This window comes from Oncorhynchus masou, chromosome 15 (assembly GCF_036934945.1).
Source record: "Oncorhynchus masou masou isolate Uvic2021 chromosome 15, UVic_Omas_1.1, whole genome shotgun sequence".
NCBI lineage: Eukaryota > Metazoa > Chordata > Actinopteri > Salmoniformes > Salmonidae > Oncorhynchus > Oncorhynchus masou.
The window spans coordinates 46,311,462-46,337,438 of record NC_088226.1 but is presented as its reverse complement, the minus strand read 5'-3'; the positions used below and the strand labels follow the sequence as shown (position 1 = coordinate 46,337,438).

Genomic DNA, 25,977 nt, shown 5'->3' with positions numbered 1-25,977 from the left:
GGGGTGTGAATCAGTCAGGTCCTGTGTGTGTGTGTGTGTGTGTGTGTTTGTGTGTTGGGTGGGTGGGTCAGGTGTTCTCACCTCGGGGTTTCCAGCCATGATGGTGTAGTTGCCGTCATCGTCCAATGAGGCGGCGGCGGTGTGGAGGTTGCAGGTTCCGTCAGCGTCGCGGCTGATCCTATAGTGTTCACTCCTCTTAGAGATCTGCTTCCCATCCTTAAACCAGTAGACCTATAGGGGACAGGATAAACACAACACAGAGTTACACAATGACCTGCTTCCCATCCTTAAACCAGTAGATCTATAGGGGACAGGATAGACACAACACAGAGTTACACAATGACCTGCTTCCCATCCTTAAACCAGTAGACCTATAGGGGACAGGATAAACACAACACAGAGTTACACAATGACCTGCTTCCCATCCTTAAACCAGTAGACCTATAGGGGACAGGATAAACACAACACAGAGTTACACAATGACCTGCTTCCCATCCTTAAACCAGTAGATCTATAGTATATCTATAGGGGACAGGATAGACACAACACAGAGTTACACAATGACCTGCTTCCCATCCTTAAACCAGTAGATCTATGGGGGACAGGATAGACACAACACAGAGTTAGACAATGACCTGCTTCCCATCCTTAAACCAGATCTATAGGGGACAGGATAGACACAACACAGAGTTAAACAATGACCTGCTTCCCATCCTTAAACCAGTAGATCTTTAGGGGACACAATGACCTATAGAAGTGGATAGGAGTAGGGAGGGAAGGGAGGTATATTATTATATTACATCATATCATACTCCCTCCCTCCATCCTCTATCTATCCTCTCTTCTTCTATCTCTTCCATTCATCTGATGCCTGTCATCACCCAGTCATTACAGAGGCCCTCTGATGCTGCCCGCAGTGGCGGACTCAGAGATGTTAGTACGGCAGGCCACGCCCCTATAACTGTACATGTACCTCCTACTAACAACACCACACATCATCAACTCCACATTATCAGAACAATATGGCAGCACATTAAATAGGTTCAGCATACAACAATACACTATAACTAAATAGTGTAGCAATGATAATATTGACATTAAATACAATTAAAAAAAGACTAGAATACGGCGTCCTGGTATACGAGACCAACGATGAATCAGTCCACTATATTTCCACATCATCACTCTGTGATATGTGTGACCTCTGACCTTTGGCTTGGGGTCTCCGATGACCTTGCAGGAGAAGGTGACGGGCATGCCCTCAAACACCTTGTAGTGTTTGAGCTTGCTGTCGAAGAATGGCACCACCCCCTGGCCTGTAGAGTCTTCGTCATGCTGCACATCGTCGTCAGACTCCTCCGCCGGAGAGCGCTCCAGACGGAACTCCATCTCACTGATCAGGCGCTGCTCGAAGCTGGACACCTTGTACTCCTGCAGAGCACACAGAGAGGGAGCAGGGTTAACCCTGGGAGACGGAGTTCAAGGAGCATCACTATTACAGGAAGAGCCTGAAATCACAGAGGAACGGGGTCACAGAAAAATCAGATGAACAAGAAGCACACTACACCAAGAACATTCTGTCACTCGTGCATGCATTGATTTATCCTTTCATTCATTCAAGAACAGTGAGTTACGGAAAACCAAGATTCTCCTTTTCCCGTCAGCCATTCCTGTCAACTCTCTATTCCTCCCTCCTTTTCTGTCTATTCCTCTTCTCTCTCTCAATTCCTCCTCCTCTCTCTTTCAATCTCAAACTGTCACCATCCTGGCCCAGTCTGTTGAGGCAGAGGCAACATCTGGAGAGTAGAGTGTACTGACTGACTGACTGATAATTACAGGCCTAAGACACAGCTGAAGGGTTATGACATCTCAAGGGGAGGCAAAGCTTTGGTAATGGGAGGACTGGAGTATGTTGCCAACGCTCACCAAAGTGTAAATCTATTTCTCTGCCTCTCCCTCAATCCCTGTCTCCCCTCCTTCTCTCAAACGTTTCTCTCTCTCTTCCCCCCCCCCCTCCCTTGAATTCTTGTTCTCTCTGTTTCTCTCTGTTTCTCATTCACTCGCTCACACACGTACACAAACAAGAGACAAGTATATAGGTCATGTGACACGTAACACACACACACGCACAGCTATGGGTGTAACCCATAGTTCTGATGACAGTGGACCATGTTCATTTTAGCATCTCATGTCTCGTGTTGGAAACAAGCTCATGCAGGCGCCAATATCTGATTGACACATCAAAAGTGACCAATCAACACACCGAGAGTCAATGAATCAACATACACATTAAAAGTAACAGCCATGCACAGGGACAAAGCCTTGGCCATACTTACTGGGTTTCTCATAAACAGTATTGGTCAGTAATTGGGTCAGCTCTGACTGAAGACCACAGGCGGTCAAAAGATATGGAACCACCACAATGACCTTAACAGAACCATGAATTAACTTTTTCCCATCTGCTTTTTTGTCAAATGTATGTTTGTCTTTATCAGTTCATTTGCAGGTTCCCAGGCCGGATCCTGTTACGGTCAAAGTGTGTGTGAGCACATCTGATATCATTATTATCAGTGTGGCTTTGTTGAATGGCTTAAGCACGGGGAGTGACCACACACAGTGAGTGAGAAAGAGAGAGAGGGAGAGAAGGAAAGAGAGAAAGAGGGGGAAGAAGAAGGAGAGAGAGAGAGTGAGAGCGAGAGCAGGAAAGTGGCTTGAATAACCTTTTGAGGGACCGATTCTATATCAGATGAACTGGAGTCCTGCGAAGACATAAAATAATAATGAGGTGTTGCCTCTGTGTTACTGTATGACGTCACGACCTGAGGTCCAACCACACACCAGGAGGGCGTGGGCATGCATGCACTTAACACAATTCATGAAAGAGTGTGTAACATTGTCAAGTCTTATACCATTTCCCATTTCCACAAAACACACATATTTGCATCACATATCCTCTGTTTTGGAACAGGCAAACTCACAGCCTCAGGCAGAGTAATGCCCAGAGCCATGCAGAGCCAATCTCTATCAGACAGGGAACCAGGCTCAGTCCCATGGGCCTCCAGGCAGCCAGGGCCCAACGTCATCACAGCACAGCAGCAGAGAACCCTGACCTCCACAAAACACCGCTGCCACTGTCTGCAGCTGTGTGAGGACAAACTCTGTTTACTTGGCACTGAGGCTTGACTTTAGTCAATGCAACAACTAGGCGTGTGTTCTGCAATGAGGTTTTGTGTTTTGGACATCTTTAAGACTGCGTGTTGTATTAATCTGTGTAGCTGTAGTCTATATTTGACACTTTATCTCAGTTCTACACATCTTTTTAATGTTTCTGAGGGGAACAAATGGCTACATTCAACTAATTTCCAACTGCGTCCGTATCAACACTGTGGAGCCAGTTTTAATAATAGAGTGTTTTTAAAGAGGGTTCTGCAGGACAGTATTCTGTTCATATCAAAGCTTCATTGCATGCTTTAAATTAAAGTGTTTCCAGTGTAGCCAAAATATAATATAGCCTTTTTCAATAATAAACATCACAGGCCAGCATTCAGATGGAAAAATAGACTCAGACATTCAGTAACCCTGCACACCGACACAACTCTGAGTGAAGCGGTGTGACTGACAAATATGACTAATGTAGGTGTGTATGCCACACACACACACGCAATACTACAGTATAGCACAGAGGCGGTGATCCTAGACAAGTATTTTGTGACTCTGTGAGTAGTGTGTGAGTCTGCACCTGTCCAGTACAGCCCAAGTGAGTGTGTGTGTACCTGTCCAGGTGTGTGTGTGTATACCTGTCCAGGTGTGTGTGTGTGTGTTCCTGGTATAGTTGCAGCAGCAGCGTACCTGTGTGACTGGCTCCTGGTCCTGCTGCTGTGTGTTTAGTACTGTGGCTGCGTTGTCTGCCCCCAGCAGCCTGCGAGCCATCTTCTCCTCGTAGGTTAACCTCTGGAAGCACCGATTAATGGGTCAGCTGGGGTTAGTGTGTCAGTCGCAACAGCAACACACACTCGTCACAGATATTAATAAGATACAGTCTTCCTGAGATACACTTGTGAAATGGATGACATGGGGGGGAGGGTGGGGGGGGGGATGTTTTGTCCTCTCCAAGTCAAAAGGCTCTTTTGGACTCACTATAGTACCGGGCCTGTTCTAACATCAGCAGAAACGCTGGTCTGTGAACATATCTGTGGCATAGTTATGCATGTATTAATGGTTGGGAATGAAATTTGATTGATATTTGACATGATGAACCGCTTGTTAATAATATGTATTAAATAATGTTACAGCAATACCTTAATTCCCGAGTTACCTACAAACACACAGTCATCTACAGTGTTGTGAAGGCACTCTGTAACACACACCTGTTGTCCATTGCTCATGCGCTCCTCCTTAAATCGTAGCTTCCTCTCCAGGTCCTGAATGACAGCATCCTTGGTTCCCTGGATGTCAGAGTCAGAGGCCAGGCGTGGGGTTCCTCTGGACTGCTTCCGGGGAAAAGCACTGCTGACAGAACACAACAACAGACGTAGGGTTTAGAACATGGGACCTCAGACCGTTAGTCAACAGTGGCTGCTGTTTCTTTCTACAGTAGATCACATAGCCATGATATGCATTATGCTGTGTGTGTGTGTGTGTGTCAGACTGACTAGGAGTTATTTGAACCCTTGATTGAGACAGAATAAGCCTATTCTTTCTGTTTCTCATTCCCTTATCTGAACATGTCCGACTGCAGCCTTCCAGACAGAGTCCTCTTATCTCTCTCCCCTGCTGCAGGAATGCCCTGGTGAGGGGGAAAACAGGCAGAGGAGAGGGCTTGATGAAAAAGAGGGCGAGGGAAGGAAGGAGATGTGGAATTGCCTTAGAGGGGAAGGGGGAGAGCGTGTTTGACAGTGGATGTTTTCTCCAGAAGGCCAGGCATCATCAAGCAGAACCAGAGCCAGGATTATCTACACAACACCATATCTCTATCAATTAAATAAACATAAACATGACCGAGCTCACTCTGGGTGCAGTCGACTCATAGTCAGGCCTGGCCTGAGAAGGTAGGGTTTCTTGACTTGAGAAACACTATTGTGTTTTGGAAAATGCCCAGTAGTGTGTGTTGAAATCTCAGCTTTGCATAAACCCTTCAAATAGATGTTGATTTGACTTTGACACACCCTTTATTCTAAAGTCTTGTGTATATTTTTCAGATGACAGGGCAAATATTCTTAACTCACACACACACATTTACACACCCCAGGACACTGAGAGGCACGGTGCTCTCTGAGCTGAGTGTCTGTACGAGCCCCTGGCTGGTCTCTGGGTTGTAAATATTGCTGAATAAGAATTTAAACAGGCCATCTTCCATCTAGCAGCAGAACTCCAGCCTCCAGCTGCTGCCAGGTGGCAGGCTCTCTTGATGAGAATGGAGGGAGAGGGAGAGCCAGCCTGGCTCCACAGAGACAGACCTGCCGCAGGCTGCCCTGATGAGAATGGAGGGAGAGGGAGAGCCAGCCTGGCTCTACAGAGACAGACCTGCCGCAGGCTGCCCTGATGAGAATGGAGGGAGAGGGAGAGCCAGCCTGGCTCCACAGAGACAGACCTGCCGCAGGCTGCCCTGATGAGAATGGAGGGAGAGGGAGAGCCAGCCTGGCTCCACAGAGACAGACCTGCCGCAGGCTGCCCTGATGAGAATGGAGGGAGAGGGAGAGCCAGCCTGGCTCCACAGAGACAGACCTGCCGCAGGCTGCCCTGATGAGAATGGAGGGAGAGGGAGAGCCAGCCTGGCTCCACAGAGACAGACCTGCCGCAGGCTGCCCTGATGAGAATGGAGGGAGAGGGAGAGCCAGCCTGGCTCCACAGAGACAGACCTGCCGCAGGCTGCCCTGATGAGAATGGAGGGAGAGGGAGAGCCAGCCTGGCTCCACAGAGACAGACCTGCCGCAGGCTGCCCTGATGAGAATGGAGGGAGAGGGAGAGCCAGCCTGGCTCCACAGAGACAGACCTGCCGCAGGCTGCCCTGATGAGAATGGAGGGAGAGGGAGAGCCAGCCTGGCTCCACAGAGACAGACCTGCCGCAGGCTGCCCTGATGAGAATGGAGGGAGAGGGAGAGCCAGCCTGGCTCCACAGAGACAGACCTGCCGCAGGCTGCCCTGATGAGAATGGAGGGAGAGCCTGGGAGAGCCATGGAGGGAGAGGGAGAGCCAGCCTGGCTCCACAGAGACAGACCTGCCGCAGGCTGCCCTGATGAGAATGGAGGGAGAGGGAGAGCCAGCCTGGCTCCACAGAGACAGACCTGATGAGAATGGATGAGAATGGAGGGAGAGGGAGAGCCAGCCTGGCTCCACAGAGACAGACCTGCCGCAGGCTGCCCTGATGAGAATGGAGGGAGAGGGAGAGCCAGCCTGGCTCCACAGAGACAGACCTGCAGGCTGCCCTGATGAGAATGGAGGGGAGGGAGAGCCAGCCTGGCTCCACAGAGACAGACGCAGGCTGCCCTGATGAGAATGGAGGGAGAGGGAGAGCCAGCCTGGCTCCACAGAGACAGACCAGGCTGCCCTGATGAGAATGGAGGGAGAGGGAGAGCCAGCCTGGCTCCACAGAGACAGACCTGGGCAGGCTGCCCTGATGAGAATGGAGGGAGAGGGAGAGCCAGCCTGGCTCTACAGAGCCAGACCTGTAGCTGAGCTGTGCTAGAGCCAGTGGAGGGTACTGGCTGAGACCTGCCGCAGGTGCCCTGATGAGAAGAGCCAGTGTAGCTGTGGTCTACAGAGCCAGTGTAGCTGTGTCACTGACTGAGCCAGTGAATGAACTGGCTGAGTCATGGAGAGCCAGTGTAGCTGTGTCTAGAGCCAGTGTAGCTGTGTCTAGAGCCAGTGTAGCTGTGTCTAGAGCCAGTGTAGCTGAGTCTAGAGCCAGTGTAGCTGTGAGCCAGTGTAGCTGAGTCTAGAGCCAGTGTAGCTGTGTCTAGAGCCAGTGTAGCTGAGTCTAGAGCCAGTGTAGCTGTGTCTAGAGCCAGTGTAGCTGTGTCTAGAGCCAGTGTAGCTGTGTCTAGAGCCAGTGTAGCTGTGTCTAGAGCCAGTGTAGCTGTGTCTAGAGCCAGTGTAGCTGTGTCTAGAGCCAGTGTAGCTGTGTCGAGAGCCAGTGTAGCTGTGTCTAGAGCCAGTGTAGCTGTGTCGAGAGCCAGTGTAGCTGTGTCTAGAGCCAGTGTAGCTGTGTCTAGAGCCAGTGTAGCTGTGTCTAGAGCCAGTGTAGCTGAGTCTAGAGCCAGTGTAGCTGTGTCTAGAGCCAGTGTAGCTGAGTGTAGAGCCAGTGTAGCTGTGTCGAGAGCCAGTGTAGCTGAGTCTAGAGCCAGTGTAGCTGTGTCTAGAGCCAGTGTAGCTGTGTCTAGAGCCAGTGTAGCTGTGTCTAGAGCCAGTGTAGCTGTGTCTAGAGCCAGTGTAGCTGAGTAACATTGAGGATACTCACATAGTCCCATTCCCTTTAGGCAGGCCCAGGGCGTTGACGGACGGGCTCGTGGGCGTGGCTGGCAGGACGGAGGCCAGGAAGCCAGCAGGTGATTGGGGCATGGAAGTGAAGGGGGAAGAGCTGCTGGAGTGGCCGGGGGAGAAGGGGGGAGTCGAGGAGATGGGTGGAGGAGGGGGTGGGGGAAAGTCTTGGCTGGGGCCTGATGGAGAAGACATGCTGCTGCTGCTGAGGAAGGGAGGGGGTGGAGGAGGGAAGGAGGGAGAGGACGGGGACTGAGACCCGATGCTGCTGCCCTTAGTGAAGGGAGGCAGGGTGACCCTGGTGAAGGGTTTGTGTGAGGTGGGTGGGGAGAGGGGTGAGGGCAGGCTGGATCCAGAGGAGCCAGAGGACTGGGTGACGTAGCCCCCCACAGGGACTGTCCCCCCGGGGCTCTGGGCAGCAATGAACTGCTTGGGCCGGGCATAGTTGAATGTGCTAGTCTGCATGGCGCTGCTCTCCAGCTCCTGGAAGGAGGGAGGAGGGGGAAGAGGAGGAGAGGGCGGAGAGGACACTTCCTGGGGCTGCTGCAGCAGAAGTGGGACTTCCTGCTCTTGCTCCTGCTGCTGGATCCAATTGGCTGCTTCTTGCTGTTCCAATAGAATCTGATCTTGCAGCTGCTTCAACTGTTCTATGTTCCTAAAAGGAAAGTTGATACATAGGCATCATCAGTAACATGACTGCTGGACAGTGGGGTCACTTTGAATGATCAAGCCAAACAGTCATTTTTTATTTTTTTTAAACACTATTGCAGAACAAAACTGGACAAAGTTTTTAAAAGTTTGTGAGCTAAATGAAAGCAGGAACACACACCAGTAGATCAGAAGCATTCCGTACAGGCCTTCTTTTTTCCCCGGACCAATGGAATCCCTACAGTAAAGCCCTAGACTCCATACTGTGTCCACGTATTTTGTGTCAGGGTCAGTATAAACGCCCAGAGAGCCTAACAGTAGTGGTTTTCCTTCCCCAGGTCACCAATCAGAACATAGCACACATACCCCTGTAACACTCAACATCTTCTCAACACCACTAGAGGGGATGAGATAACGCTGCTAAGGTTACAGGCACGTTGTAAAAATGTTAGAAAAGCATGCGGCTGTAATCCATTTTGACCTTGACTGACACAATACCCCAATACCCGTCTCTCACTCTCTAGTTACACAACCACGGTTGACAAATTAACAAGGTTGTGATTGTAAAAACATCAATCACAGAGAATGAGCCTCCCAGTCGTGCCGAGACATTGCTCTAATGTTACGGATGCGTTGTGAGGATGTTACTGTCAGTGGTTGAAAAGCACACACAGAGCTATCGGGATGACTTCAGCACTGGGCCATCCAAGGGCCTCACTCAGGAATTACACTGGAGCTTTTTACACCAGCCTGGAATTGATAGCCTGTCAGGCCTGAGTTGAGAGGGTTCAGTGTACCATGAGGTGTGGTTAATTCAGCTAGCCAACCTTGCCACGGTGTGTGTGTGTGTGTGTGTGTGTGTGTGTGTGTGTGTGTGTGTGTGTGTGTGTGTGTGTGTGTGTGTGTGTGTGTGTGTGTGTGTGTGTGTGTGTGTGTGTGTGTGTGTGTGTGTGTGTGTGTGTGTGTGTGTGTGTGTGTGTGTGTGTGTGTGTGTGTGTAAAGTGCTGATTAGTGATGTTCTGGGGAGGAAACCTCTGCATAGTGAGTCTACCAGTAATTACATAAAGACTTAAAAGGCCAGCTTGTCGACAGCCACGTCAAAAAGTACAATTTTAAATTAAACATATTCATTTTGTTTGGCATATTTTAACATCTCAACCAATGCCTTTTAGCATAGGAGTCCTGTATTTTTTCAAATATGGTTTCAAACCCAGAAGTGAATATTAGCAAAAAAATGGCCACATTTTCAGCACTAATTCTGTATAAAATTGAAAATTACAAGACTGTAAAATGTTTTTTCTGATATCTATTTCTTGGTGTGACAGTTAAAGGGTTAAACTGCAGTGCGATGAAACAAAATAAACACAAACACACATCTCTGTCATGTCTTGTTTTCAGGGGTGAATCCTAATTATGCAGCATTGTATTCTGTCATAGAGGTATGGCTGGCTGAGGATTTCACACACAGAGCCCTCCTACACTGTCAAATCCCGACTGGCCTGGTCGGGGATCAGTTGGCTGGGGAAACGAAGGCTCTCAGGGAGGTTCCTGATCCTAGAGGGGGTGGATGACATGACTGGACTGGAATAAAGAAAGAGGGGCTAGTAAACTAGACTCATTCTATGTCCACTGCTTGCTTTGAATGTGTTCATTTATAATGGGGAAATATTTTATTTGGGTCTGGGGGCTTGTATCGGGACTGTACAGTGGGAACTTCAGGACACATATGACGTGGTTTAGTTATCTTCTCAGGGTAGCAGAAGGGGTCTTGGGGAAATCTATAAAACCCCAATGTTAGAAACCTTAAAGTTTATGGCCCAGTCTGTGACTGGTAGTGGGTCCATCAGAAAACCTGGATAGAAGGGTCTAGATACAGCTACATGACTTCACTAGGACAAAATTCTCAGAATCTGTTTCAGATGCTGAATAACCAGGACATTTTTCATTTCTGTCTGAGGTTCCAGGGGATAAGGCCCCCATTCCCCAGCCTCCGCTCTCTCTCAAAAAATATGAAGACCACAACAAAGGTAATGAACATTTTACAGTAAAATGACAGAACTGACAGTGAAAATACCATGAGACAGATATCCCACATGATTTGAGATCAGTCACATGCTCCCCTCATTAGTAGCATAGCAACAGTGGTACTCCAGGCCCAAATAAACACTCATTATTCGAATCACTCCAACCTGTCATAACCTGTGTGATGGTGTAGACTATTGTACATGAAAAAATAGCACGTGAAATAACTAAATGAAATAATGCAGTGTCTACTTTCCCTATGTGTTTCTCTTAATAACCCAGCAATGTCGGACATCCAAGCCTCCACCAAAAGAGCGCTTTTACAGGAATTGTTTGGCAGCCCCTGAGAGCGGCAGCCCTGGCCTCCACTCCTCCGTGGCACTTTCTGTCCTTTTTTGGCTGCGTTCTCTCAGCGCAAGGCAGAAGCTCTCGCCTCGCCCGCTCGCTTGCTCAAGCAGAGTGGAAACACACTTTATTTCCTCAGCGCCTTGTCTTTCTCTCTCCTTCACTGCCAGACTTCGCGTGTGAGTTGCGCATGAAATGATTTCGATGACAAACCGTTTGTCCGGCGTGCCTGCATTTTTGTAATAACCCACCTGATGGTTTCTAGCCTGCCTGGTATATTTTAGAGAATGCTTGGAGCCCAGTTTGAGTATACTAAATATATCTGAAACGTTGTCCTGGTGTTTTTACTCCTGCCTCTGGAATTTTTCTGAGTATGTTTGGGAGGCAGAGTGGATGCTGGCCAGCTGTGACCGACTGACATCATCTTCTTGCCTTAAAAGGTGTTACTTCTTTATATAGAACAGCTACTTCCAAACAAACATCGCAGCCCATTATTCCCCAAAACAACTGATGTGCACCCCTCTCTCCCTCTCCCTCTCTCTCTCCCAGCATGGTCAATCAATTCCACATTTAGTACAGTCTAATTGCCCTTGCTTATTTTACAAAAGGGCACTCACATGATTAAGATTAATTTGTCCTTCTTTCCACATAATGACTAACTTTCCAATTGTATTCTACGTTATGCAATCTGACATGTCAATTTTAATTGAATTTTTCCACTCAATTGAATTACCATTTTGTCAGATAGTATCATCTTAAATATTCTGAAACTCTAAAACAGCCCATAAACTTCAGATATTTTTATGGTTGTCAGTGAGAGGGTCAGACTGTGTAATATTGTAGCTGCATCAGTGGTTTTATTGTGCCTGGTCTGTCTGCCTCTAGGACAAAAGGAGTGGGCCACCTTGGCTGATCCCATGGCCCTGGCCAGACCAGCCTCCAGCCAGCTCTACCCAGCCAACATCCACTTCCGAAAACTATTTCATCTCTCTCAATCAATCTTTTTCTCTACTGATTCAGAACAGGGATTGTCTATTAGGCTTGAATGAGCCAACAGACAAATCATTGGGATAATAAAGTATCTCTTGACTTGATTTAGTCACCAACTCTGGGAACAAAGAGAGGAGCCTTCCGCCCAATCAACCACTCTTAAAAAGAGATTTAAAAGAGGTGGAGGTTCATTCTAGCATATAGCATTCACTTATAGCCATACAGCCTTTTCATTTACAGTACTTTCACATCTCCACATAAATCCTCCCATTGTTAAGTCTGAAAAATGGCATTTTCTTATAGCTGTTCAGAACAGCCTGTTCTATAGATGCCAGTCTGACTCTCTTGGGGACAAGAAACAAAACGCACATTATTTAGAACTTCTAAAAGGTTTGTGAACAGAGTTGGTGCTTGGTAAAACAAAATAAAAATGTTTTATCTCTCATGTGAGCAGCTAAAGAAATGACAGAAACTGCTGAAAAGGCTGGAGTTAATTCCTTTTTTCTTCCATTCCTCTGAGAGTGTGTTCCTATCTGTCTTGCGGTGCAGTGGGGCCTTGCAGGGAGGGAGAGAGGGAGCCGTCCTGCTCTCCATCTCCATGCCAACGGCCCAGTGTTGTGCTTTACCGAGTTGAGCCAACTGGCCCACACAACTCTCAGTTCCAGTGTGAAAAAACTGCAGAACTCTGCCCTGTCATTTCAGACTGTAACAGTACATTACCGTTAAATCTCTCTCTTCCTTTCTCCTCTCTCTTTCCCTCCATTTAGAGGTCCAAATAAGCCAGGCTGTTAATAAATATTCTCTCCCTCTCATCTTGAAAAATACTTTGAGTTGGCCTGGTTCCTGGTGTAAATGATTTAACATGGAACACAATGAAAGAGAACTTTAGAAGAAACGTTTGATTGACAAACCATTCTTCACATTACCCTCATAGTAAAATGTCAATTATAAAGGATTCTGGTGGTGCTTTAACTTTCCAGTTTCTACATGGGAACATTAGCAGCATCGCTGAGCTTAACGGGGTCAGGCACAGCTTGTCTGAGTGAAAGTTAATTGAATCGGTCTTTTAGAACACCATGTAGCAAGCTGAAACAGACCATGTTGTGGCAGTCAGAAAGAACAAGCTGAAACAGACCATGTTGTGGCAGTCAGAAAGAACAAGCTGAAACAGACCATGTTGTGGCAGTCAGAAAGAACAAGCTGAAACAGACCATGTTGTGGCAGTCAGAAAGAACAAGCTGAAACAGACCATGTTGTGGCAGTCAGAAAGAGCAAGCTGAAACAGACCATGTTGTGGCAGTCAGAAAGAGCAAGCTGAAACAGACCATGTTGTGGCAGTCAGAAAGAACAAGCTGAAACAGACCATGTTGTGGCAGTCAGAAAGAACAAGCTGAAACAGACCATGTTGTGGCAGTCAGAAAGAGCAAGCTGAAACAGACCATGTTGTGGCAGTCAGAAAGAACAAGCTGAAACAGACCATGTTGTGGCAGTCAGAAAGAGCAAGCTGAAACAGACCATGTTGTAGCAGTCAGAAAGAGCCAGCTGAAACAGACCATGTTGTAGCAGTCAGAAAGAACAAGCTGACACAGACCATGCTGTAGCAGTCAGAAAGAGCAAGCTGAAACAGACCATGTTGTAGCAGTTAGAAAGAACAAGCTGAAACAGACCATGTTGTGGCAGTCAGAATGAGCCAGCTGAAACAGACCATGTTGTGGCAGTCAGAAAGAACAAGCTGAAACAGACCATGTTATGGCAGTCAGAAAAAGCAAGCTGAAACAGACCATGTTGTGGCAGTCAGAAAAAGCAAGCTGAAACAGACCATGTTGTGGCAGTCAGAAAGAGCAAGCTGAAACAGACCATGTTGTAGCAGTCAGAAAGAGCAAGCTGAAACAGACCATGTTGTGGCAGTCAGAAAGAGCAAGCTGAAACAGACCATGTTGTGGCAGTCAGAAAGAGCAAGCTGAAACAGACCATGTTGTAGCAGTCAGAAAGAGCAAGCTGAAACAGACCATGTTGTAGCAGTCAGAAAGAGCAAGCTGAAACAGACCATGTTGTGGCAGTCAGAAAGAGCAAGCTGAAACAGACCATGTTGTGGCAGTCAGAAAGAGCCAGCTGAAACAGAAACAACCCATGCCAACAGTCAGCTACAGAGGGTTCCCAATCTGTGATCGCCACCAGCTGCCTCTCCTCCGTAGACTCCAATCATACTGTCTTTAATCAATGCTCTCTCTAATCAACATGTCTATAATGGTCATCTTTACACACAGTCGCTTGTTTGTGCTTCCTGGACAATGATGGCCTCGGGTCCATACAGACAGGCGGTTCTACAATTAGACTGACTAACATTACCACAAGCAAGCTGTGAGCCATCGCTGGGTTTTACGACCTAACTTGTTCGGGTGCGAGGATGGGGAGCTTGTCTTTGATTGGCCACTGGTTTGTTGACTAGGAGAAGGAGAGGAGAGAAGGGAGAGGGTTTATGGGATTCCGCCAGCAGCACTCACTAACCACAGGAAGTGACCATGGGAGGACAGGAAGTAGTTGAGTGTAAACAGCCAATAAGGAGGGGGTTCCTTCTATAAACAACAACAAGAGGCTAAGCTTCCTTCTGCATGATGTGTACATACAAGCCAGCCATGAAAAGCTGTTGATCCACTCAAATGTCTGAACAACAGGTTTACATTTTCCCACAATGGAAGTAAAGAAAGTTTGACTTATATTAGTGTTTGTCTGTGAGTACAGCAGTGAAGGCTCCTCAGAGGAGGAAGGGGAGAACCATCATCCTCAGTGAATCTCATAAAAATAAAAATGGTAAAACATTGAAAAAGTTATCCTTTTTAGATAAAACTACACTAAATATATTCACGTCACCAAATAATTTATTAAAACACACTGTTTTGCAATGACAGTCTAGAGTAGCCTCAACAAGGTAGCATCATGTGGTAGCCAGAGGACAGTTAGCTTCCATCCTCCTCTTGGTATATTGACTATGTCATGACTGTCCTGTGGGGATCCAAATAGGTCAGATCAACTTTGCAATAAATAACTTCAATTAGACCCTCTCTCACCCACAGAGGGGGGGGGGACTGGTCAAGGATAGAACATTCAGACATCCCTCTCCAAATTCAGCCAGGGAATGTGCCTTTGTTTTAAAAAGGCTTTTCCCGCAGAACCTCTAACACGTTCAGAGGCGATCTGGAGACCACTGGTGACGTTTCGGGTGTTATTTTGTGATGTAATTAAAAAAAAATTATAAAGGAAATATATTAGTTTTTTTTACCTTTATTTAACTAGGCAAGTCAGTTAAGAACAAATTCTTATTTTCAATGACGGCCTAGGAACAGTGGGTTAACTGCCTGTTCAGGGGCAGAACGACAGATTTTGTACCTTGTCAGCTCGGGGATTTGAACTTGCAACCTTTCTGTTACTAGTCCAATGCTCTAACCACTAGGCTACACTGCCAACAACTTACTGTATGTGTGAAGTGTCCATCCGATGAGTTGTGCATGAAATATGAAAAATTATGAAAGTGTTTTTGTTAAGAGAGGGACATGATTTTAGGAGCCATAAGAGATAATAGTTTTGCAGAACTTTGCACAGAGACAAGTCACGCCATTGAGTGAGGTCAGCCTGACTGAAATAACTGTATAAAATGATGGGTTAAGAATGAACATATCAGACCAGAGAGACGTTGAGCTGCAGCTCACTTTTTATTTTTTTCTCCCCAATTTCGTGGTATCCAATTAGTAGTTACAGTCTTGTCTCATCGCTGCAACTCCCATACGGACTCAGGAGAGGCAAAGGTCGAGAGTCGAAACACAACCCAACCAAGCCGCACTGCTTCCTGACAAAATGCCCACTTAATCCGGAAGCCAGCTGCACCAATGTGTCGGGGGAAACACCATACACCTGGCGACTGTGTCAGCATGCACTTCGCCCTGCCCGCCACAGGAGTCGCTAGTGCACGATGGGACAAGGACATCCCTGCCGGCCAAACCCTCCCCTAACCCGGACGACGCTGGGCCAATTGTGCGCTGCCCCATGGGTCTCCCGGTCAAGGCCAGCTGCAACAGAGCCCGGACTCGAACCCAGAATCTCTAGTGGCACAGCTAGCACTGCGATGCAGTGCCTTAGGTCACTGGGAAGCCCGCAGCTCACTTTTAAAGTAGATTAAACTTTGAATCTCAACATGAGGTAGAGACGATAAAGCCGGGAGGGACAATCACTGGTACGGCTGATTAGCTGTCCTAAGTAAAGTATCTCGAAAAAATAATTTAAGTGGGACCATTCCATTACTCTGTTCAAATCATCATATTATGCTACTCTCATCACCCCACTGGGAACCATTGACACAGCTGGCTAGAATATCTTCAAAGAAGCATCTTCCAGAGCAAATGGAATTAGAATAAAAATCTGTAGTTCTGCTCAGGACTACACAATAAATCACCGGATGCCAGACGGCTACCGGATACCGAATGACTGCAGAGAAGAACAACAGTAAAAGACGGGTGGGGACCTATTTTCAGAGCCTTACAAGCGTGTCGCGAAAAGGCCCAAACAACCCCCTTTCCAAGAAGGCCCAGTTAGGAGAGATACATGGCAAACCAAGGCATTTCCACGTAAATAGATTAATGATTTCTTACTCCAAGCGGGCGGCGGTTCGTGCACAAGGAATAAGTGAGAGTAGTTTCTAAATGTACCACCATTGAGTGTTTCTGTCCCTCTCTCTCTTTCTCGCCCTCTCCATGTCTTTTGTAACAAGCAGCCATATCGTTGTCAGTCCGCTAGGGACCTGTTTCTAATGTATTAAGTGTGTATGTTTATTCTGTGTTATCAAGGGGTGGCAGGTAGCCTAGTGGATAGAGCATTGGACCATTAACCGAAAGGTTGCTGGATCAAATCCCCAAACTGACAAGGTTCAAATCTGTCCTTCTTCCCTTGAGCAAGGCAATGTTCCCTGGGTGCCGAAGACATGGATGTCGATTATGCCAGCCCTCCACACCTTTCTGATTCAGAGGGTTTGGGTTAAATGCAGAAGATGCATTCAGTTTTACAACTGACTAGGTACCCCCATTTAGCTAGCTAAACCAATTTGTGTAGTACTGAACCATAAGCAAGGCTAGGGTTTTTGCAGATGCAAGGAGGTTACGACTGTTCAGAATGATATGATTAATAAGTTGACTGTTTATGGATGTAATATGTAAAGACCTTTAGAGTTTAATTTGGGAGATGATAACTTTAAAGAACCGCTCTTGTGGTGCCCCAAATCCTAATGAATTGTTACATGATTCATTTAATTTAATCGGGTAACAATTAAACATAGTTAGTTGATTAGATAAATAACAGTCATCCGATTAATGAAAGTAAAGTCACGACAACTTCAATACATAACCTCTTGGTTCCATAGACTTACACAGTAACTATGACAACTTCCAATCTATCAGAGATCTTGGAGCATGAACTGACATGTTGCCCACCCAATCAAATGATCAGATAATTATTATAGTACTGAAAGCATAAGCTACAGCTAGCTAGCACTGCAGTGCATAAAACGTGGTGAGTAGTTGACTTAAAGAGAAAGACAATAGTTGAACAGTTTTCAACAAATTCACTTCTTTAAAAAATGAAGAAGCAAGAGAGATATATATAGAGAGAGATTTTGTCTTTTTTTTAGTTACTCAAACCCCCGGCTCAAACAGAAGGATGCTATGTTAGCTAGCTGGCTATGACTATCCAACACAACACTGGAACTCGTTAAATTCAAGGTAATCTTTTGGTTTTATTAATTTATTTCCACCGGGGCCCCGCCGGTTTAACTGCTTAACTGGGTTTACTAACACATTAGTTCTATTACCTATGTTGACTAGGATGTTACTTTAGCTAATATGGGGACAACGATGTAGGCTGTGTGTAGCGGTTATGGTTTGGCTTGGAAATATGTTTTTGCCTGGTCACATACAGCTGATGTGTTGTTCATTGACGTCCACAAATGAAGGGAAATGGTGAGAGGAGACTGCATAGAGGCTACAATGAAGACAACATGGCTGCTATGAAAGTGAACTGTGTTTATGTGTGATTAGGGGTTTATTCATTCCGCCGATTCTGATCGAAAACATTTCTTAAACAGAAGCAAACAAAACATGGATAAGAGTCCCTGAATTTGTCCAATAGAAACTCTCGTTTGCAACTGTTGGACTAATGATCACACCCTAAATAAGCTAGATGCAGGCAAGAGTGTGTGAGGCCGTATTGGATGTGTCACTGTCTGTCCACGTGTCATTGTCTGTCATCTCAAATGTTTCTCTTGACCTGTGTGCACCTACATTGTAAACTTTCATACATAGGCTAGGTTGTAGCAACCTCGTGATGAATACAGGGAAAATGTCAGTGTAGTATGTAATGTAGTAGCCTAAATCTATAGATGTTACATTGACCTGGGTGAATGGAATATGAATGACAGTCATCCAACATGCTGTAATAGAAATAAGGCCATGCTCATGAAAAAAATAAATGGTCCTCCCTCATCATAAACGTCACTGACCACCACTTGAGTACAGTATCTGTCCGTGTCATTGTTTAACCACACGTCACTGTGCCAGCTTCTAAAAAGCATGTCCTTGTCAAACAGGAATTATTTATACCCAAACAAGCTAGCGGAGCTCCAGCATCACACCTCCAAAACAAACACAGCCCCTATATGTGTGTTCTACTGTGGAAATACACCTCAAGGTGGTAACACAACAACATGCTGGCCCCAAACCATGCCCGAGCCAAGAGTTTATCAGAACAGATCCAGGGACGCATGATGAAATCAATGGGAGTATGGGAAAATACCAGACTCCCACTGCAATCACATAGACAAATACACCTCTCCCTGTCACCTCCCCCAAGCATGACCAGACATACAGTACAGTATGATCAGTGGTGCATGTTGTCTCTCTGTGCCTGACAGCATCTGTTTCACATTTCCCTCACCTGTGTTATACAATATTACCGTGCCCCCATTACATCACTGTTACAGTGCGTCAACCTGCAACTTGACCAATGACAGAAAGTGTCTGGTCTGTCACTCTGTCTGACATGCAGACTGATACAACGAACGTCAGACTGTGACTAATTGACTTAGTATCTGACTGACTGGCTACGACATGATTGATTGACTGTAAGGAAAATTGTGAATTCATTCGACGTGTCGCTCAGAGACACACACCTATCAGGCTGAGTGTAGATCAGAATAATGTCATGTTTGTGTGAGATCAGACTGCAAGAGGAGGAGTAGAGGGGAGGCATGCAATCCTTACACATGTTTAAACACATGCACAAACAGGTACAATACCCAAGTCTTTTACAAGTGACAGGAAGTGTAGATATGGGCCAAAATCCCCATGATCCACTTGTTAATGATGACCTCTATCGCTTCAGAATAATGTCGACCCTGTGGTATCTGTATGTACCCTAGAAAAGTAACAGGTCATTATACACACAGTTACACATAGACTTTGTTCACCAAGGATCTCGAATAACAACAATGAGCTTTTTTTTTAGGTAAGTTGACATCCATTTGAAGGTCCATGGTAAGTTTACGGTAAGGGGCTGCATTAACAGCTTACATGATTCCAGTATACAAACAACTCCAGCAAGATAGCCAAATGTTTATGTTTGACATCATCACATCCGATCGCCGGATGAGATAAACCAGTGAGCGTGATAAACTTCCATCAACAAATTCATGTGAAGCCCTCAAACTGAGGGTTATAGTAAAAAAGCAGGTTCATTGAGTTAGCCAGCTAACTTGTCTAAATGTTCTGAAATAACTTTTTTTTAGAAAGATAAGCTTCAAATGAGCATGGTCTCTTTAACTCAACAACACATATCGGAGTTTTGTTTTGTTTTTACTCATTGAACTTGCTTTGTAGTATACCCCTCAGGTGTGTTCACACAAACCACACCAAACTAAACACACGCAGAGACAGTACACACAGGTAGGCCTACACATGCGCACAAGCTCGACCTGAAATTAGCACTTTGGATCACGTTTTTAAGGAAACACCTCAAACATCTCCGCCCCGTCCATCTGAGGGCACGCGAGCTGATATATTACAGGTAAATTGCCAAACCTGGTGTTAGGGCTGGAAAATGCCAGTGCGGGAGTTTTTACATGACGAAATTGCAAACTAACGTGCTTTTGACACTAGAGCCGCTTTAACGCCAGCCGAAAATAGAGCCCTTAAATCAGATCCGTTTCCACATGAAGGAGCATGTAGGTCAAACCTCCAGTCAGGTTTAGAACCAGAGTTAAACCCATTTAGCTGACCCACATCACAGGCTGACTCAACACCATGCAGTCCCACTCTGAGAACCTCATTCACCACACACACACCCTAACCTCTCAACACACACAAAACTCATATACACCCTAACCTCTCAACACACACACACCCTAACCTCTCAACACACACAAAACTCATATACAACCTAACCTCTCAACACGCACAAGACTCGTATACAACCTAACCTTTCAACACACACAAAACTCATATACAACCTAACCTCTCAACACGCACAAGACTCATACACACCCTAACCTCTCAACACACACAAAACTCATATACACCCTAAACTCTCAAAACACACAAAACTCATATACAACCTAACCTCTCAACACGCACAAGACTCGTATACAACCTAACCTTTCAACACACACAAAACTCATATACACCCTAAACTCTCAAAACACACAAAACTCATATACAACCTAACCTCTCAACACCCACAAAACTCATACACACCCTAACCTCTCAACACACACAATACTCATATACAACCTAACCTTTCAACACATACAAAACTCATATACACCCTAAACTCTCAACACACACAAAACTCATATACAACCTAACCTCTCAACACACACAAAACTCATATACACCCTAACTCCTCAACACACACAAGACTCATACAACTCTCCCTAATCCCCCCCCTGGTTTGGCTGAGTGCTCCTCCTCAGTAGAGAGCTGCCCAACTTTCCATGGACATTTCATAACCTCCTTGATTCAGCTCCTAGCTCAGATCCTTTGAGGTGCTTTATTGGCAGAAGTAGTCCCTGACATTTTTCATATAGACAACAAAGGAAAACAGAAAAGCCCTTTTTTAATCAACTTCCATTCCTTGTCTCTTTCCTTGTCCCAATTCAATTTCTCTCTGTCTTTGTTCTCCTAGACTTCCAAACATATTTTCAACCTCTCCATCTTCCTCCTCCCTCCGTCTGTACCCTACCACCTCCCTCTATGGTTCTAATTGCACACACTTCATATAAAACACAACCAGACTATTTTCTCTTCCCCCTTTAAACGCTGCACAGAGCGTGTGGCTCATTCCAACTAGACTAACAGTTCAGGGCTGCTCCAGCTCTAATCACCCCCTTCTTTATGTCTCTCCCTCTCTCTCTCCGTCCATCTCTCTCTCTATCATCTGTGGAGCCATTTCACATATATAATAGAATAACAGGTGAGGAGTACAGAGAATGAACAGTGAGCTCTCTATCTCTCTCCCTCCTCTGTCTCTATCTATCTCCCTCCCCTGTCTCTCTATCTCTCTCTTTCTCCCTCCCCTGTCTCTCTTTCTCTCTCTCTCTCTCTCTCTCTCTCTCCCTCCCCTATCTCCCTCTCTCTCTCTCTCTCTCTCTCCCTCCCCTGTCTCCCTCTCTCTCTCTCCCTCCCGTCTCCCTCTCTCTCTCTCCCTCCCCTATCTCCCTCTCTCTCTCTTTTCCCCTGTCTCCCTCTCTCTCTCTCTATCCCATTTCCCTCTCTCTCTCTCCCTCCCCCGTCTCCCTCTCTCTCTCTCCCTCCCCTGTCTCCCTCTCTCTCTCTCCTTCCCCCGTCTCCCTCTCTCTCTCTCCCTCCCCTGTCTCCCTCTCTCTCTCTCCCTCCCCTGTCTCCCTCTTTCTGTCCGGTGAGACGGAGTGTTTATCTTTATCGCAGGGAGGCTCAAGACATTCTTCCTGGGATTGGAATGGGAAAGACATTCTTCCTGGGATTGGAATGGGAAAGACATTCTTCCTGGGATTGGAATGGGAAAGACATTCTTCCTGGGATTGGAATGGGAAAGACATTCTTCCTGGGATTGGAATGGGAAAGACATTCTTCCTGGGATTGGAATGGGAAAGACATTCTTCCTGGGATTGGAATGGGAAAGACATTCTTCCTGGGATTGGAATGGGAAAGACATTCTTCCTGGGATTGGAATGGGAAAGACATTCTTCCTGGGATTGGAATGGGAAAGACATTCTTCCTGGGATTGGAATGGGAAAGACATTCTTCCTGGGATTGGAATGGGAAAGACATTGCCATCAAGCGGGATTAGCAGCAGGAGTGGAGAGGAAGAAGGAGAAAGAGGAGGCGAGCCAGAGAAAGAGAGAGGAAGGGAGGGGGTAGAAACCAGAGAAACCAGTGAAGGACCTGGTACTACTGTTCCTTCCTGACGGACACTTTGCGCTAACTAATCCAGCAGACCCCAAAAGTCGCACCACACAACTGGCCTATATAAGCGTACCTAGTCTTTCACCACTAACACACCACGGACACAACCCACAATAAAGCAATGGGCACTGGACTGCTGTCATCCCTACATCAACTCACACTACAACTCCTTGCAAACTCACAGACCCTACCACCCTTAGTAAAGCAGTCATTTGCCTGCAGCAGTCCTCTTCAGACAAACCACTTCCCAGAGCCTTCGGTGAATGAATGGGCTTCTATCTCTGCCTCTCTGTGTCCTATAAACCACACATCCATACTCCAACACATGCTTTCAACATTAACTGGGTGAGCGGCTGGCAAAGCAGACAGAAATAAAGGAAAAGCATTCCTGGCTCTGCTTCTCTATCATTTGTGTCTCTCCTTATTCTGCACTCCCTCATTCCCTCTTTCAATTCAACCCTTCGGTTTGAACGGTTTTTCCAGAAGATTCTGGGATTTTAATCCCATCTGTTTTAGCTCGTGAAGTTTTACTACAATGGCAACACTGTATTTCATTAAAGCAGTGAGGTAAGCACGAAGCAACAGTGGCTGTGCTAATGTGGTGTGTGCTCATTGTTCTCTCTCCAATGATCTGAACATGACAGAGAGTTAATGAAAAGCATCTTGCTCGTTGCTGCTCACCCTCTCCTGGCTTCCCCTCTTCCTTCTCTCCCTTCTCTCTCTCTCTCTCTCTCTCTCTCTCTCTCTCTCCATAAACAATTACTTCCACCGAAGTGAGTTAAAAAAAAAAACATTTTTGTTTTAAAAGGTTGTTAGTACCTTCAGTGATGCGGTCCAGGTGAGTGTGTCTGTCTGCGCCTCAGGTAGTCCCCAGGAGTTGTGTGTGTGTGTGTGTGTGTGTGTGGTTGTTTCTGTGCCGGTCTGCCAGGTAGCAGAGCAGCATATATAGAGCAGCCAGCAGCCAGACAGTGACAGACTCAGCCTCCCTCCCTCTCTCTCTCTCTCTCTCTCTCTCTCTAACTGCGTGAGTCAGCCAGAGCCTGTCTGAGAACCACCTATTTCACAATAAAAGCTTGGCAACATGGGCCACTGATCGAGAACTTCCCTTTCAGAACCGGACTCCAAGAATAACAACAACTATTTTTGAGTCAGAGACAAGAGACTGAAAGTGAGAGAGAAAGAGAGAGATTGTGAAAGAATGCGACAGCTCAAGGTAGACTCCCAGATCGTATTACATTCGGGTACCTGACGTATGTTTATCACATTGTTATTTCGGACTAAGATCTGATGTATAATGTTCCCACTGATTCATGGGAAATTAAGTTCCTGAATCAGAGAAGAAATTCATCAAACATGTTCTTCTCTCTTCCTCAGATAAGATACAATAGGAAGGGAATCTCCGTTGTAAAGTCTCTATTGTGACTTTATACTGGCAGGAAATAGAATCCATATTATGTTCTGTGTACTATAGTTGTCATGGGTGGCACACAGAAACAGTCTCTGCTGTGCTTTTCATATGTTTACAGAGCAGAGTTTGCATTATCTACATGCCAGCCACATAACAACCAAGTAGTCTGCGCTTTCTATAAATGACAACCATGGTACGTAGTCGCAGCAGTCTATCTCGGAACTAGGATTAGTTAGAACAGTGGATCACACTTAAAAGGCCACACAGTCCATTACAGACTAACAATCTTCCCCCACCACCACCCCCACAGATCTGGAGCATGTCAACAGTTTTTTCCCCCAGAGATTTTGGCCTTCAATTTTGGGAGGCAGACATACATTTTTGGTGCATTTATCAGTTCTGTTTTGGTGTGTAATGTCTATTTGTAGGTCGGCCCGTGTTCTCCATCTCATCTGCTCTGCTGTTGTCTCTCAGTGGCTGGAGATGAGTCCCAGAGGAGAGATAAGGGGGTGAGGGGGTGGGGTAGGGGTCAGTGGTAGGGGGTGGGGAACATGGGGGCGAGGGAATGTTCAGTTCCTCTCTCATGAGGGCTCAGTCATCTCCCCGGTGTCGAGTCACACCATTCACGGCCGAGTCAGCTTCTATGTATCTCACTCTCCTGCTTATGGAAGACAGGTTCAACAACTGTGTGAGTAGTATAGTGTTGTAATGGCGATGGATGTATGCAATAATTTTGCTGACGTTACAGTATATCACAGACAACCTGTAATTAATGCCACTCTGCTCGCTGTAAAGAGGAAGTTATGTCTACGTTTCCTGGGTGTCAGGATGTGCATCTGCGCGCATCTGGGTACCAGAACCCCCCCCCCCCCCCCCGCACGCAAACAAGGTCAGGGATCTGGACAGCAGCTATAATCAAAGGCTGATTGACTTCATGCGGAAACAATGTGATTCTCAAAAGAGTATAGCTGCTAGAGCTTCTCTGTGTTTAGAATGTCATTCCCTCTGGGAAACAGCCCCTGCTCTCAACAGGCCATCACTAAGACCTCTGTTTCCATGCTGTCAACTAATAAGCATACACTCTCTCTCTCTCTCTTTCTCTCTCTCTCTCGCTCTCTCTCTCTCTCTCTCTCTCTCTCTCTCTCTCTCTCTCTCACTAATCTCTCTCTCTCTCTCTCTCTCACTCTCACTAATCTCTCTCTCACTAATCTCTCTCTCACCAATCTCTCTCTCTCAATTCAATTTTCATTTCAATTCAATTCAAATTTAATTTAAGGGCTTTATTGGCATGGTAAACATATGTTAACATTTCCAAAGCAAGTGAAGTAAATAATAAACAAAAGTGAAATAATCAATACAAATTAACAGTAAACATTACACTCACAAAAGTTCCAATAGAATAAAGACACTATTAACATTAATCTTGCTGCTGTGATGGCACACTGTGGTATTTCACCCAATAGATATGGGAGTTTATCAAATTTTTTGTGGGTCTGTGTAATCTGAGGGAAATATGTGTCTCTAATATGGTCATACATTTGGCAAGAGGTTAGGAAGTGCAGCTCAATTTCCACCTCATTTTGTGGGCAGTGTGCACATAGCCTGTCTTCTCTTGAGAGCCAGGTCTGCCTACGGTGGCCTTTCTCAATAGCAAGTATATGCTCACTGAATCTGTACATATTCAAAGCTTCCCTTAAGTTTGGGTCAGTCACAGTGGTCAGGTATTCTGCCACTGTGTGCTCTCTGTTTAGGGCCAAATAGAATTCTAGTTTTCTCTATTTTTTGTTAATCCTTTCCAATGTGTCAACTAATTATCTTTTTGTTTTCTCAGCCTGTTTAGGGAACTCATCTCTCTGTAGGTGATGGCTTTGTTATGAAAGGTTTGGGAATCGCTTCCTTTTAGGTGGTTGTAGAATTGAACAGCTCTTTTCTGGATTTTGACAATTAGCGTGTATCGACATAATTTTGCTCTGCATGCATTATTTGACTACCAGAATCAGGTGGGTTCTGGTAGTCTTAATCGTTGAATCTACGATTGTTATTTGATCACGTATATGTTTTGGTTCTTTGTTATAGGGCCAAAAAGATTGGAGAAGTGGTTTACCCATACATCTCTGTTTTTGATAGATAACTATTTGTGTTGTTGTTTGTTTATTGTTTTCCAATTTTCTCAGAAGTGGTTAGAGTCATGGATTCTGCAGTTACATTGAGCTGATTTCTGTTCCTACTTTTTCCGTAGTGTATTTCTGTATTGTTTTAGGGATTCACCATAGTGAAGGCGAGGACTCAGGTTTTCTGGGTCTCTATGTTTTTGGTTGGATAGGTTTATCAATTTCTTTCTTAGGTGTTTGCATTCTTCATCAAACCATTTGTCATTGTTGTTAATTTTCTTCCGTTTTATGTTAAATATTTTTAGATTTGATAGGGAAGCCGAGAGGTCAAATATAATGTTTAGGTTTTCTACTGACAAGTTTACACCTTCACTACTACAGTGAAACAATTTGTCCAGAAAGTTGTCTAAAAGGGATTGAATTTGTTGTTGCCTAATTGTTTTTTGGTAGGTTTCCACACTACTTTCCTTCCATCTATAGCAGTTCTTGATATTATTCA

The 25,977-nt window shown here is 45.7% G+C and overlaps 1 protein-coding gene across 9 annotated transcripts in view; it reads right to left on the bottom strand.

Moving 5' to 3' along the window:
- LOC135556325 (palladin-like) overlaps window positions 1-25,977 on the bottom strand; it is a 121,272-nt gene that overhangs the window by 6,893 nt on the left and 88,402 nt on the right. For 4 of the 9 annotated variants that reach the window (XM_064989433.1, XM_064989431.1, XM_064989438.1 and 1 more), the window contains 6 exons: window positions 7,457-8,131; window positions 4,368-4,509; window positions 3,850-3,951; window positions 2,721-2,759; window positions 1,210-1,431; window positions 82-231 (listed from right to left, as the gene is read on the bottom strand). In XM_064989433.1, coding sequence (XP_064845505.1) covers window positions 82-231; window positions 1,210-1,431; window positions 2,721-2,759; window positions 3,850-3,951; window positions 4,368-4,509; window positions 7,457-8,131 — 1,330 coding nt within the window. Of the gene's footprint in view, window positions 1-81; window positions 232-1,209; window positions 1,432-2,720; window positions 2,760-3,849; window positions 3,952-4,367; window positions 4,510-7,456; window positions 8,132-22,778; window positions 22,926-25,977 lie in introns of those variants that run through there. The other 5 variants (XM_064989439.1, XM_064989432.1, XM_064989436.1 and 2 more) reach the window with 5 other exon arrangements.